Consider the following 13,641-nt stretch of genomic DNA (forward strand, 5'->3'; position numbering starts at 1 on the left):
TGATCTTCTTTCCTTTGATAGATTCGTCAATACAGATGTATGTGCTGTAATCCTTTCCTTGGAGTAATGTTGTCAAAACGCATGTACGTGCTGCTATCTTTTCTGTGGAGATACTGTTCTCTTTCTCCCTTTTTTTTGTATATGTCACGCTTTGTCTTGTTTCTTTCTCTCTTGGACTGACCTGCATTTTATTTTATTTATTGTTTTTTTCTAGAGGTGGGGCTAAACTTTTTTCGAACCACACGTAGAATTATAACTTTTACGAAACTGTTAAAATATTTAAGAATACATACATTTTCTTTTAGTATGTTTCTAAGTTATGCGTTACAAGATCGATTAACATGTAAAATATTGATGTCACAGGTGCAAATATACAAGTGTACTGAAATAAATAGTATAATGTTGCTATTATACTGTATTTCAATTTCACTAGTGCATACTATTTTGGGATTTTGTACTCCTGATTTACCAGAACCCGATCCGCTATGTGGGGAAACAAGTTTAGGGATGAAACCTGACGATGTATATGGTACCTGTAACAACGAAGAGGGTAAACTCCAAGGAATACGAGAAATACAAAAATGGAAGGTAACAGACCGACCGCAAGTCAAATTTCAGAATGCGAAGAAGGTACGTTAAAGATACTCATCATACACATGTTTTGGAAGGATTTTTTTGAGAGTTATAGGCACCGAACTTGGCAAAACTATATCCTGATTAATATGTTAGGAGCTGCAAAAAATATTGGATTTCAAATTCAAATTTAGTTGACAGATGAGAAATCTAAACTGTATGGAATGCAATCACCAAATTTTCTTACATAAGTAAGATAAATAGAAAATTACAAAATAGTTTTATACGTACAAACCCAAAATAAGTAGTAAAACAAAACCAATTTTGGGATATCGATTATACATTTATTTATTGATTGACTGATAGTTATTTGCTTAAAGTCCAATAATAAATTGTTCATATTCAGGACGGGAACACATTGATTCTGCAAGTTAAGTAGATGACCACATTTTTATACCCGAGTTAACCTGCACGGTTCATTTTGATTTAACCAAAGCTTATAAACTGTCCTGTTTGTATTGGTAGGTCTTGGGATACGAAATCAGTACTGTATATGTTAGTTAATTACTCTGATGAATTCATTTGCTTGTTTTAGGGAATGTTTCACTGAGTATTTTTATTCCAGAAAATATGGTCTACCAATGTTAACTTTGAATACGATATTAATCCACTTTTAATTAATTTCACAATGGTGGATAAACCTCTCATTCTAAAGTTTGAAAAATCTAACTACCTCATGTAAAATCGTGATAAAATCTGTGATTAAAACACTTTATAAATACATGTAAACAATTAGAAAAGCTTTACAGATTTCTAGTATGGTTTTTTTTCTTTTCTAAGAATGAAATTTATATCCTTATTTCTTATTTAGGATCAATTGTATATCCTTATTATGAGAGACCCGGATGCTGGATCAGCACGGGATGTCCTGCACTGGCTAGTCACAGATATAACGGTAACAAACTATTCCACTTGAAACGGTTTACACATTCCTTATAGTTGAACATTCTTTAGAACAACATATAACCATTTGTAAGCTGATTCAAAATCTGTACATTATTTAGATACTGTTGATTTAGATAGACCATATACTAGCTTTTTCGAAAGATTGCGAAGATTATTACTTCAAAAATCCATTGCTGATAATGTTTGTCTTCAGTCTGATGTGTCATCTAGCACTTTGAATTAAATATTTCATTCATTTTCTTTTAATCAAGCTTGGTATTATATGCTTCCAGGGTTCATCACTTGAGGCAGGAAAGATCGATGGGACGGAACAAATGAGTGAGTACACTATAGGGAAAATTTAAAGATATACCAATACAATAACCATCTCATTCAGAGCTAAATAACAAGATGCGATAATTACACGAATTAGCTCTATCATCTGTAGCAAGCTGTTAACTAGGTCAAAACGTTCCACATCAAAAGTATACGTCAATTAAACATGATATAAAACAAAAGGCAATTTGAACAATAAATGAAATAGTTCAACTTACTGATTTACTTCTCTTAAATGGTCACAAATTGCAATGCTTTGCTTTATTTCTATTTATTTTCCAAAGAATACAACGGCCCTAATCCTCCAGGCGAGCAACACCATCGGTACCAGTTTTTCCTGTATGAACAGAAAAGAAGTAATGTGGACCTGTCTTTGGTTAAAAGAATCCATTTTAAACTGGTACCTTTTCTTGAAAGAAACGAGCTATGTCCTAATGATGTTGTGGCATCATTTCAATACAAGAGTTTTTCATAAAAAAAATATCAATCTTCATAAGATGTTGTTGTTTGTGATATGCATTTGTTACATGACTTGTATTAATATGTATGTTTCTATGACAATTAAAAAGAGTCAATAATCAACATATATTTCTGCAAAAATATTGCAAAACAAAATGTCATAACTATAAAACAAAATATCACATAAGAGGACAGTTTAGGCTAGTCAAATATTTAAAATTTGATGAAGCCAATTCTGATTTAATTGAAAAACGTTAAATCACAAAAACACTGTACTCCAAGGAAAATTCAAAACGGAAAGTCCTTAATCAAATGAAAAATTCAAAAGCTCAAACACATCAAAAGAATGGACACCAACTGTCATGTTTCTGACTAGGTACATGCAATTTCTTATGTAGAAAATGGTGGATTGAACATGTTTTTTTTTTAGCGCTAAACCTCTCACTTATATGACTTGTATGAACAAGAAGTTGATATTGGGAGCTCTCAATTTTTTTCGCTTATATATGATCACATGATGCCATACATTGTCTATTTCACACATTTTAGTTTGTGCAACTTTCGTGTTGGAATGAAATTACCGTTAAAACTTAAAGTTAACGTATTGCATAAGCTATATTAAATACCTATTATTTTATTTATTTAGTTTCTTATGTTTGGTCCTTTTTGGTTTATAGCTCTTCAACGTGTTGGGTCCTTATGAATCAATGGCGTTCAAATATTCGACTTTAAGCGTTCCTCTCAGATGAAAGTAAATCAAGGTAAAACTTTGGACGAAAGAAATAACTTTTGTTGTTTTCAGTTTTATCTAACTTTGAAAAAAAGAAAACAAAAACATTTATCAGTCAAAATTTGGTTTTGTATATGTTTTTTTTTTGTGTGTGTTTTATTTCAGGTTTTTTATTGTTTATGTTTGTTATCAGGAGTATATGTTTGTGAAGAGATGTACAAATGTTTTGAAGATCAAAACTAGTAATGATACTACGAAAAGCAAATACAGCCTATGTGATACACATGTACATACACATCTTAATTTCATCACTGATATTAATGTTTACACAATATTCTAGAGTTACACAATATATAGTTATAACAATCTAAATGAAATTCAATATAATACATTATAAGAAAACGAGAGTCGAATTGTTTCAACTTATTTTAGTTTGTTTTCTTTATTAAAAACTATATGTGAGATCACATATTCTTTAAACATGAAAAGTTTTCTGCTGATTTGAAAATTTATCCGGATTATTTAAGTTACATCATATGTTAGTCATTAAAATACTGATTATAAATGATAAATAAATAGTTGTCCAGTTAACTCAGAAAAACACAAACCGAAGCTGGTAGAAACCTTTTATGTAGGCTTACAAAAAGGGAACAAAACCAATGTCACAGATGAGTGTTAATCAAGTAACAAGTGCATTTATTCACAAGAAAAGTAGACCAATCATTTCGAGTTTCGTAGAGCTTAACATGATTAAGAATGTGAATCGCAATACTAGCGAAAATCAAAGAGAAAAATTAAGGAAAACGATTTCAAATACACTCGAATGTAACTTGATAGGTATACAAGGTATCGTAAAAATCTTTGATTTTTATGTGTCGTGTTTTTGCAAATTTTGGTTTTAGATTTCACAGCTGGTATAGTTTTCCGCTATTACCTGCCAAATTCATAATCTTGCCCTACAGAATACGGACAAGTCAAAGCCAAAGGCTCTTAGTTTTTCTCGTCATGAATATGGTTAAAAGATTTTAAGCAGAACACTAATTCAGCTTTTTATAGATGACTGCTTTTCTAAATCATAGTAAGCTGTCAGTAATAAAAAAGGCGGGTCATCCATACCCTTTTTAGATTAAGATGAGACAGTATCGACTTGAGCCTCCTCTAACATAGGCTCTTCGGATCTTCTACATGGACATAAAGCTGAACATATCAAGTTTTTATACTCTATTCTGAATACTTTACTACTTGTGATGTATGTAACTATAATGATCGAGAAGTGGAAGATTTCCACAGTGCTTTGAACGTAATAAACAATATCACGATCTTCCATGATTATTCCGGCATGTTTGAGACCAACAGCTATACGATGTGGTATCATACAGACGAATTCGATCGTTGTAAGTGCTATGATGGTTTTTGGTTATAACAGTTTCTTTTCTGATTCGGTTTTTGTCTATGCTATGGTCTATCAATCTTATCATTCGTCGGCTATTCTCTACAACACCATTATCATGAGACACTTTGTGACCAGTATAAAGATGAATGGGAATCCTCGCAGTGTCATAAAATATATCAAATCAACGTGGGGTTGAAAGAAACTGTAGCTTATCAGTTCTGATATGAGACACTGCATTACAATAAATATAATTGGTATTAAGAATCCACTAGTATAAGTGATCATAAGTGTAAGAGTGAGTTTTAGGCTCCAAATGTCTCGGAACTTCAAATGTCCTCTTACAGCAAAAATTCTTTCTGATCCAATAATCACTGCGCATAAATTGCTTCTAGAAATAAAAGCGTCTTGCAAATAAACTGTGTGATCATAAAAGCGATGAAATATACTGACCTGTAAAAAAATACTCGATAACACTTACAAAGCAAACAAGTTTGAAAGAGACATCAGCCCAATGAGAATGTTGACAGATGTCCACTGTTTCCTCTTCCATAAAACTATCGGGGTTGAACTGTTAATCAATAACTCAAAACACACTCGGCGTTCCAACAACCGATAAATAGCTAAACGGTGGATTTAATTATGGAAATACGAATGTTGCATTATAATGTGGTAATGTATTATTCAGCTTGTGTAACAATGTCTCTACTCCTCTTCCGTTTGAGCTGGTTTTAATTATGATATCCATCTTTCACTACGGATGTCTAGTTGGTTCAACATTCTTTTTTTTCTTTCTTTTATCCATTTTCAACATTCAACATTCGATTTCAACATTAAACATTCGATTTCAATATTCAACATTCAACATTCAAATTTTTTTTTCTTGCATTCATTTTCAACATTCGATTGCAATTTTAACATTCAACATTCGATTTCAATATTCAACATTCGTTTTCAACATTCGATTTTCAACTTTCAACATTCGTTTTCAACATTAAATATTCGTTTTCAACACTCTGGTTTTATTGTTGCTTATGTTAAATGCAGCCCGTATCCAATATTGATTAAGAAAGTTATACCGATAACTTCTTGAGCTTTCTACGGTTTGTGTCCGTAATGAGCTGAATAGACAAAAATACATTACTTTTTGAAGAAGAACTAGAAGATCAGCAATCCAAATGAACTTTATGCACTTGACTCTATAGTTGTAACACTTTTAAATTCTATTTAAAGAACGATATTGTGTTTGATGATACATAAAAGGATAGGAGGAATGCTTCAAAATCAACACATCGGATCGGTCTAGCAATTCGTTATGGAATTATAAAATTTGTATAGTGTCGATATCATTTGCTTTTTGTAATATCCCTTCAAAAACAGTTTAATATTCCCTGCTATTTAGCATGCCCTGTAGACAAAGTCCGTATAAATGGAACTAACTGAGCGTTACAGTTCACTGTAAACACGACAATATCAGACAAACAATATTTTACTACTAAAAAATGAAAACGTCCGATAAACATCTCCTATTACCCATCTTAACCAAATAGCGATAGAGTAAAACACATCATAAAAAAACTTGCACAATTCAGTTAAAAACAGAATAATCATGAACTTGGAGAAGGAAAAACAATCCGAAAATTAAGTTGAAGATCAGGATAGAAATCTGCTTACTACTCCAGGAAGACCCCCTTTTAAAATATTTTGTGATACTCTAATATAGCTGTAGCCCAGGCCATTGAAAGATGAAATTACATGTACTAGTATATAATTTAACTAGTTTACATATTTGTGTAGGAGTCAACTGAAGAACTCCTCCGTGTGAGGGAGTTTCTCGCTGTATTGAAAACCCATTGGTGGTCTTCGGCTGTTGTCTGCTCTATGGTCGGATTGATGTCTCTTTAATACATCCCCCATTTCCATTCTCAATTTTAATCATCCATTAATGTTTCAGTTCTACCACTGTGTCGATGACACTGCTGGTGGAGGTTTCCTCTCAGAGGGTATAACTAGCCCAGCATTCAACACTTCTGTTTTGGCATTAATTATCATTGATATGGTTCTCATCATAAATGAACTGACTACAAATCTTTAAATTTTTTAAAATACTAAGAATTGTCTACCCTGGGAATAGATCACCTTAGTTGTATTTGGCAAACCCTTTCGGAATTATAGTTCCTTGAGGCTCTTCAAATTCGTACTTGGTTTGCCTTTTTAATTTTTATTAGTCGAGCGTCACTTCATAATTATGAACACAATCAATGGTAACTCAAGTCAACACAGAAGTGCTGACTACCGGGCTGCATGTGATTGTTTTTGTTAAAGAAACGCGATTCAGTCGTACGCAATTCTAATATTGCTATCTATGATGAGCTTATATGGAATAAATGGTAAAACAAGATTAAATATTTAATATTTGCGTACAGTATGATATCGTGGCAAAAAGTTAATTTTTTTCTGTTTAGTATTAAATTTATATTAAGATCCATTTTGTTACATCTTGTAATCAATTTTATTTGGCAATCGCCAATGGCAGTCAGCAAGGTTAAAGAACATCAGTTGTTCGACCTGTTAGTCAAATGCGTTTTGTTTAAATATAATTTTTCACTTTTTTGTTCATTTGGAAAATGTTCTTTGTGCTGTTTCTAGACCCTTCTACAACAAAATTTGTTTTACATGCACACGTATAAAAATTGCGGTTTTTATCCAACGCAATCATAGGTTTGAACGTATAGTTTTCAATTTAGACTCGTTAATTATATTTTTTCGTTTGGGCTTGTATCATATTTTCCCTCCGGTTTATATGATCCGTTCATCCTATATTGACTCTTAAAATTCAAGAGTCTATTTAAAAATGAGGGTCCTTTTTATAAAAATGAGGATACTTTTTATATGGCCTTCCAAATACCTTTTCGATCCCTAACATCACGGATTAGACATTTATTGTCGAAATGCGGATCTGGTGTACTAAAAAATATTGACACCATATGTTTGTGGCATAACATCGTGGCCACAAGTTATCATTTTTCTGTTTAGTATTAAATTTATATTAAGATCCATTTTGTTAGATCTTGTGGTCAGTTTTATTTGGCAATCGCCAATGGCAGTCAGCAGGGTTAAAGAACATCAGTTGTTCGACCGGTTAGTCAAATGCGTTTTGTTTAAATAAACTATTTCACTTTTTTTGGTCTTTTGGAAAATGTTGTTTGTGCTGTTTTTATACCCTTCTACAACGAAATTTGTTTTACATGTACACGTATAAAAATTGCGGTTTTTATCCAACGCAATCATAGATCTGAACTTAGTTTTCAAGTTGGACTCGTATATAACAAGTCTAAAAGGGTACAACATCACCAAAAACACGATAAAACGAACAATATGTTAGATATTTCGGATAACAGATATCCTTCCTCGGTAATAGCACGATGACAAATGAATCATGTCAATTCAAATTAAGACTCTATCAAAATCTTGAAATTATTACAATTTAAGCGAACGCTGGAACAATTTTAAAATTTCCAATATATATATGTATATATAAATAATTATAATACATGATGTTCTAACATGAACGAACGTAGTAATTGCCTGTGCATGGTATCTGTAATGTCTTCTATAGTAATATAGTAAGTCATGTTTACATTTGTTAAACTCGGCTTAATTAGAACATATTCTAGCATACCGTACAAGATCCGAGGGAAATGAAACCTTAGCTTTTTTATAACTTCAAAATTAATAAACGCGCAAATTTATGAAGGCTTGTTATTAATCGAGATGATGATGGTACGACCACACGTGGAATATGGAAATACAATATGGTATCCGCATTTAAAGAAAGATATTAATGCTGTAGAAAAAGTGCAGATGAGAGCAACTAAATTAATTCATAATATATGACATTTAAGCTATGAAGACAGATTAAAAGTACTTAAACTACCTTCCCTAACTCACAGAAGGCGAAGAGGTGATATGATACAAGCTATCAAAATATTAAAAGGAATCGAAGATATATCTTATGAAATATTTTTTACTTGTTGAAGTTATTTCATCAAAAACTGTGGAAGCCTTTAGAATTAGTATAGACCGTCATTAGGAGTCAATCATGTATCAGTTAAGAAATTGATGAGGACACAAATAGTGTTCTATATAACTTTTTAATTGTGTGAAATATGGCACCGAATCATGCAGGGTTGATGATTGTATTAGTTTTAAAAGTGTACCAAAATATGGTGGACTAAAAAGGATAGGATCCTTCCATATGATTATAATTATACAAAAATATTTCCGTTTAAAACTATATATATGTAGAATGATATGTTACTTAGAGATACAATAAATCATTTATCTTTCTGATTTTAGGTCTTCACTCTAACAATTTTATCACATCTAATTTTGGTGGTTTCCATCTTTATTTTGTTTTATAGATGAGTTATATTATGATCAACGTTTATACAAAACGAAAATTAAGGTTAATGCGTTTAAATACGTTCAACGAAATACAGTGAATTTCAAATGTGTTTGAATAATAATCAACTACCTAGTATTCTCAGCTTGACCCATTTATTTGCACCCTTAACTATCAATAACAACTAATATACCAGTCATTACACAATTAACTATATCTTCTTACAAAAATAAAGAGTCGTTACTCTGTATTATTTAAACTAAATAGACCAAACTAATGCACTATTCGGATTTAGCACCTTATTATAATTAGGATCAGCAACAAGCATATCATTTAGTCTTTGACTCGTTGAACTTTGACTGACATATTACTAATTCTTGAAAAATAAGTGACACTTTTATATGTTTTACATTATCAAAACGAAAATATGTGTACCAACAACATAATTTTGAAAGAAAAACCTATGCCAATGTATTTGGAGTTTTTTCGACAATTTTATGTGCTTTCTCTACAAATGTTCACCTACTTTTGAAAGAATGTAATCAGTTATCTTACAAAAAATGAAATAGATAAATGCATTATTTTTTTCAATTTTCTGTTAAAGAACAGCTAGCCAAAGCTGTTTGCAAAATTTTACCAAAATCTGTGACATATCCAATTTACTCTAAATTGATCTTAAACACTAATACATACAGTTGTAATAGTCAAATGGTAAGAGTAAGGAAACGTTTTGAAAATATCCCTGGTGTGAAATGAATTCATTGATGAAATTATTTACATCGTTTGATTACGATAGAATAATTTCGTTCAATTACATTTGTATTTTGCATACAATTATTTGTAATAATAATTTGGACGAAACAATGGGGGTTATTGTGACATTATCGACCCGCGTCTGGCGTGTTAAATTTTAGATCTGGTACCTTTTGGTAGCTAATATTTGTGTGTTTCTCTGTCCTGTATGATCTCACATTTATTTGAATTGTAGTCCTGTCCTGTAATGTTTTCTGTTATATTTAACATAGCCATAAAAGCAAGAGGTTTGACTGGCAACCTAATCAGGTTCCATGGCACCCATCATTTTTTCTTAACATTTCCTGTACCAAGTCAAGAAAATAGCCATAGTTATATTATAGTTCGTTTCTGTAAATAAACTCATAGATACCAGGACAAAATTTTGTATATACGCCAGACGCGCGTTTCGTCTACAAAAGACTCATCAGTGACGCTCGAATCCAAAAAAGTGCAAAAGGCTAAATTAAGTACGAAGTTGAAGAACATTGGAGACCAAAATGCCTAAACATTTTGCCAAATACAGCTAAGGTAATCTATGCCTGAGGTAGAAAAGCCTTAGTATTTCAAAAACTCAAAATTTTGTAAACAGTTAATTTATAAATATAACCATATCAATGACTGTGTGTTACATTTTAGTGTTGTTTTTCTGTTGTGTCGTTGTTCTCCTCTTATATTTGATGTGTTTCCCTCAGTTTTAGTTTGTAAACTGGATTTTGTTTTTTCCTCCATCGATTTATGAATTTCGATCAGCGGTATACTACTGTTGCCTTTATTTACTAAAAGAAAAAAGAAACGGTTTCAAATATTTTTGTTTTAATGTTTGCAGATTCATGCATGATATTTTTGTCTGCTATGCCTGGTGACATACCAGTTTGTGAAAATAGTTATGAATACAATTTGCTATACTAAATGAAAACACACAAACGTTAACTAAAGTTTTGATACTGAAAGAGTTGTCAGTCCTAATTTAAGTACTAAGTAGGTGACAGGTTTTCTGTTGTTTTCGATCAAACAGCGAATAATCGTCTGATCACACATATCCTGTAGTATATTAACTAAAAGTTCATCTTCCGCAAAACTTTCTCCTATAAATGTTATATCGACTGATTCTAATGGATAAAAACAAATGTCTCTATTGAAATATCGAAGTTTACCCTTTAGAGCAGCACTAGTTATGGCATCTAAACAAAATTTTGTATACACAGATTGGTGTGTGTGCATATTGAAATCGAGGTCGCTGTATCTTACTGTTGTCCTCCATTGATAACAATCAGAAGGAAAATCAGGAGGATTAAATATCGTTTTGAAGCTATCTGGTAAATCGTTTAATCTTTCCATTTTAGGACTCGGATCATGATATTTCTGCCTGAACCACTTTGGAAGTTCCACTGCTTTACGTGTAGTTCTGTCTATAGTTACAAGTTTGACGGCTCTTTCAAGTAAAACAGTCTGACTTTCAACGTCTTTTACAACTGAATTCCATACGTAAGACGTTCCGCCATTTTCCCCTGGTTGTATTTGGTGTATGATATGAAATTTAAATTTCAGTTTTGAATAAGTAAAGATATTTGGATTAAACCTCAAAATTTGACGCTTTTGAAACACGGGTGTATTTTCTACGTCTGCCCTCATATAGTCCGACACCGGTGATATATTATCTACGTTAGATACGCCAACGACAAAATCTGATAAAGACCATGGAGACCAGAAACCTGCAATATAAAAAAACAACATTAAGAATAGACGAAAACTCTGGGATATAGTTAGGTCAATATATAAGTGTATAAATCAAAGGGGTAAGAACTGAATGCACTTTATCCAATTCGCCTTTAATGATTTTTTCATATTCATAGTACATGCCACAGCTAAGAAGGCTAGACAATATAGGTACACATAATTTATGTAAAACACAGGAACATTATAAGCCAAAAACCTATTTATCAAATTTTCCTGTAGTTTCACAGCCTCGGTCTCTTTCTAGAAAACAATTCACCAAAACGGAAAAAATGACTTGTCTAAAAGAGGGACGAAAGATACCAAAGGGACAGTCAAACTCATAAATCTAAAACAAACTGACAACGCCATGGCTAAAAATGAAAAAGACAAACAGAAAAACAATAGTACACATGACACAACATAGAAAACTAAAGAATAAACAACACGAACCCCACCAAAAACTGGGGGTGATCTCAGGTGCTCCGGAAGGGTAAGCAGATCCTGCTCCACATGTGGCACCCGTCGTGTTGCTTATGTGATTACAAATCCGGTAAATAGTCTAATTCGGTAGGTCACATTCATGAAAGGGAAGGGGATTGTAGTTACGACGTAAGGAACATATCCGATATCATTTGTGAAACGGTTATTCCATAACGGTCAACTCGTGATGGCGTCCGTAAAATTTACGAAGGGATGATTTCAACTTCACCACTTGGAACTCTTGGTTTAATAGCTTCCTTGTGAGCAGTAACCCTCTATCAAGAAAATCATGATAGGAAATGCAAGCACGGGAATATCGTATCAATTGGGAGATATATACCCCGTATGCAGGTGCTGCTGGAATGTTGCTACTTAGAAATGGAAAGTTCACAATTGGAAAGCTGAAATCATCCCTTTTGTCGTAAAGTTTTGTTTTCAACCGACCCTCATTGTCAATTTCTAGATGTAAGTCAAGATATGAAGCCGACTTAACTGTATCTGTAGTATCCTTTATCTCCAATTCGATGGGATAGATGCGTTCCACATAGTCACCAAATTTTGAATTGTTTACTGAAAGAACGTCATCTATATAGCGGAAAGTAGAGTTAAAGGATATTGCTAACTTCTTGTAATGTTTTCAACCTACAAATCAAACTCCACGGATAAAATTGAATTGAACCTTTTGTTTCGATACTGTGTACCACGATAAAATTTTCATATTGTCTAAATCGAAAGTTAAAGCAGAGAAAGCAGCCATAAAATAAATAAAATAATCTTGTTGAACTTAATTATTTTTTTTCATAAAAAAATGAGGAAAAATGCCTGAGGTAGTTTAAACCTTAGTTTCAAAATTTCAAAATTGGTATCGACCCAGTTCTGTAAAAAATTGAAACCGTGGTCAACAACCAATGACCTCTTAGAGAGTAAATTAGTATGTACACAAGTTACTTTACTAGTGCTACCGTTCAAAATTGAAAAATTGACTTGACCGATCTTAGTTTATGGAATTTAAATTATAGGCATCTAATAATATTCTTAAAGAACGGATATAATTTAAAATTTAAAAGTATGGTATTTTATTTGCTGTTTTATATACACTACAAAGAAGCGGTTGATACCAATAAGAATTCATATCAAGTCGAAGTGAAACCGACAAAAACATGACAAAATAACTATTTAAAATAAACAGCAGGTTTGAGTGCCAAATTATAGAGAATTCACACCCTTTTCCAAATTTTGCTCCTCAAATTGTTTGCTCCTCAAAATTTGGTCGATATAAAATGAACTCGAGCATCACAGAATAAATATCATTTGTCAAAATGCGCATCTTGTGCATTACAATTGGTACCGTTTACTTTAATATTTTCTACATAGGCATGTTCTATCAAAATTAAACATTTAAATAACTTTTTAAATAATTGTACCTGCTCTGTTATCAAAATTATATATTTGTCCCTCAACCCTGACTTTAGTTGATTCTGCATCATCCTTTAACACAGTAACAACAGGCATTATGCTATATAGTGTCCTTTATGTGTTAGATGGTGTATCATAAATATACATAAATGTAACGTTCTACTTAATACACCTTTTCTATTTATTTACATACATGTACCTAAATATTGTAGATAGTACATCAATAAGGCCACACTAATTTAAATCTTAAATCAAGACCATGTTCTGTACCTGAGATAATTGTAAAGTTGTAGTGAAATCATATTGGATGGCAGTTAAAAATATAGAATTTTCAATTCTGTTGCTCGAGTCAAATTGAAGATTTCGTGACACAGATACAAAATTAACTGTATTTAG

General features: G+C 32.1%; 2 protein-coding genes across 2 annotated transcripts; one reads left to right on the forward strand and one right to left on the reverse strand.

Moving 5' to 3' along the window:
* The first annotated feature begins 352 nt into the window (after window positions 1-352).
* LOC139511445 (protein D2-like) lies at window positions 353-2,350 on the forward strand. Its single transcript, XM_071298201.1, has 4 exons — window positions 353-630; window positions 1,445-1,528; window positions 1,812-1,857; window positions 2,139-2,350. The coding sequence occupies exons 1-4, from the start codon at window positions 355-357 to the stop codon at window positions 2,327-2,329; spliced, it is 597 nt and encodes a 198-aa protein (XP_071154302.1). The 5' UTR covers window positions 353-354; the 3' UTR covers window positions 2,330-2,350.
* Window positions 2,351-10,555: 8,205 nt separating this feature from the next.
* On the reverse strand, window positions 10,556-13,395 carry LOC139511446 (uncharacterized). Its single transcript, XM_071298202.1, has 2 exons — window positions 13,254-13,395; window positions 10,556-11,345 (listed from the first exon to the last, which is right to left on the reverse strand). The coding sequence occupies exons 1-2, from the start codon at window positions 13,339-13,341 to the stop codon at window positions 10,564-10,566; spliced, it is 870 nt and encodes a 289-aa protein (XP_071154303.1). The 5' UTR covers window positions 13,342-13,395; the 3' UTR covers window positions 10,556-10,563.
* Window positions 13,396-13,641: the final 246 nt, after the last annotated feature.

This window comes from Mytilus edulis, chromosome 2 (genome assembly GCF_963676685.1).
Source record: "Mytilus edulis chromosome 2, xbMytEdul2.2, whole genome shotgun sequence".
In the NCBI taxonomy this organism is placed as follows: domain Eukaryota; kingdom Metazoa; phylum Mollusca; class Bivalvia; order Mytilida; family Mytilidae; genus Mytilus; species Mytilus edulis.

What these genes read in the sequence shown, in the direction of transcription:
- LOC139511445 (XM_071298201.1), top strand. Translation starts at nt 355, where the DNA reads ATGTCACAGGTGCAAATATACAAGTGTACTGAAATAAATAGTATAATG. An exon ending in AATTTCAGAATGCGAAGAAG is followed by an intron (nt 631 to 1,444) that starts GTACGTTAAAGA and finishes TTTCTTATTTAG; the next exon opens with GATCAATTGTATATCCTTAT. An exon ending in GGCTAGTCACAGATATAACG is followed by an intron (nt 1,529 to 1,811) that starts GTAACAAACTAT and finishes ATATGCTTCCAG; the next exon opens with GGTTCATCACTTGAGGCAGG.
- LOC139511446 (XM_071298202.1), bottom strand. Translation starts at nt 13,341, where the DNA reads ATGCCTGTTGTTACTGTGTTAAAGGATGATGCAGAATCAACTAAAGTC. An exon ending in TAATTTTGATAACAGAGCAG is followed by an intron (nt 11,346 to 13,253) that starts GTACAATTATTT and finishes TTTATATTGCAG; the next exon opens with GTTTCTGGTCTCCATGGTCT.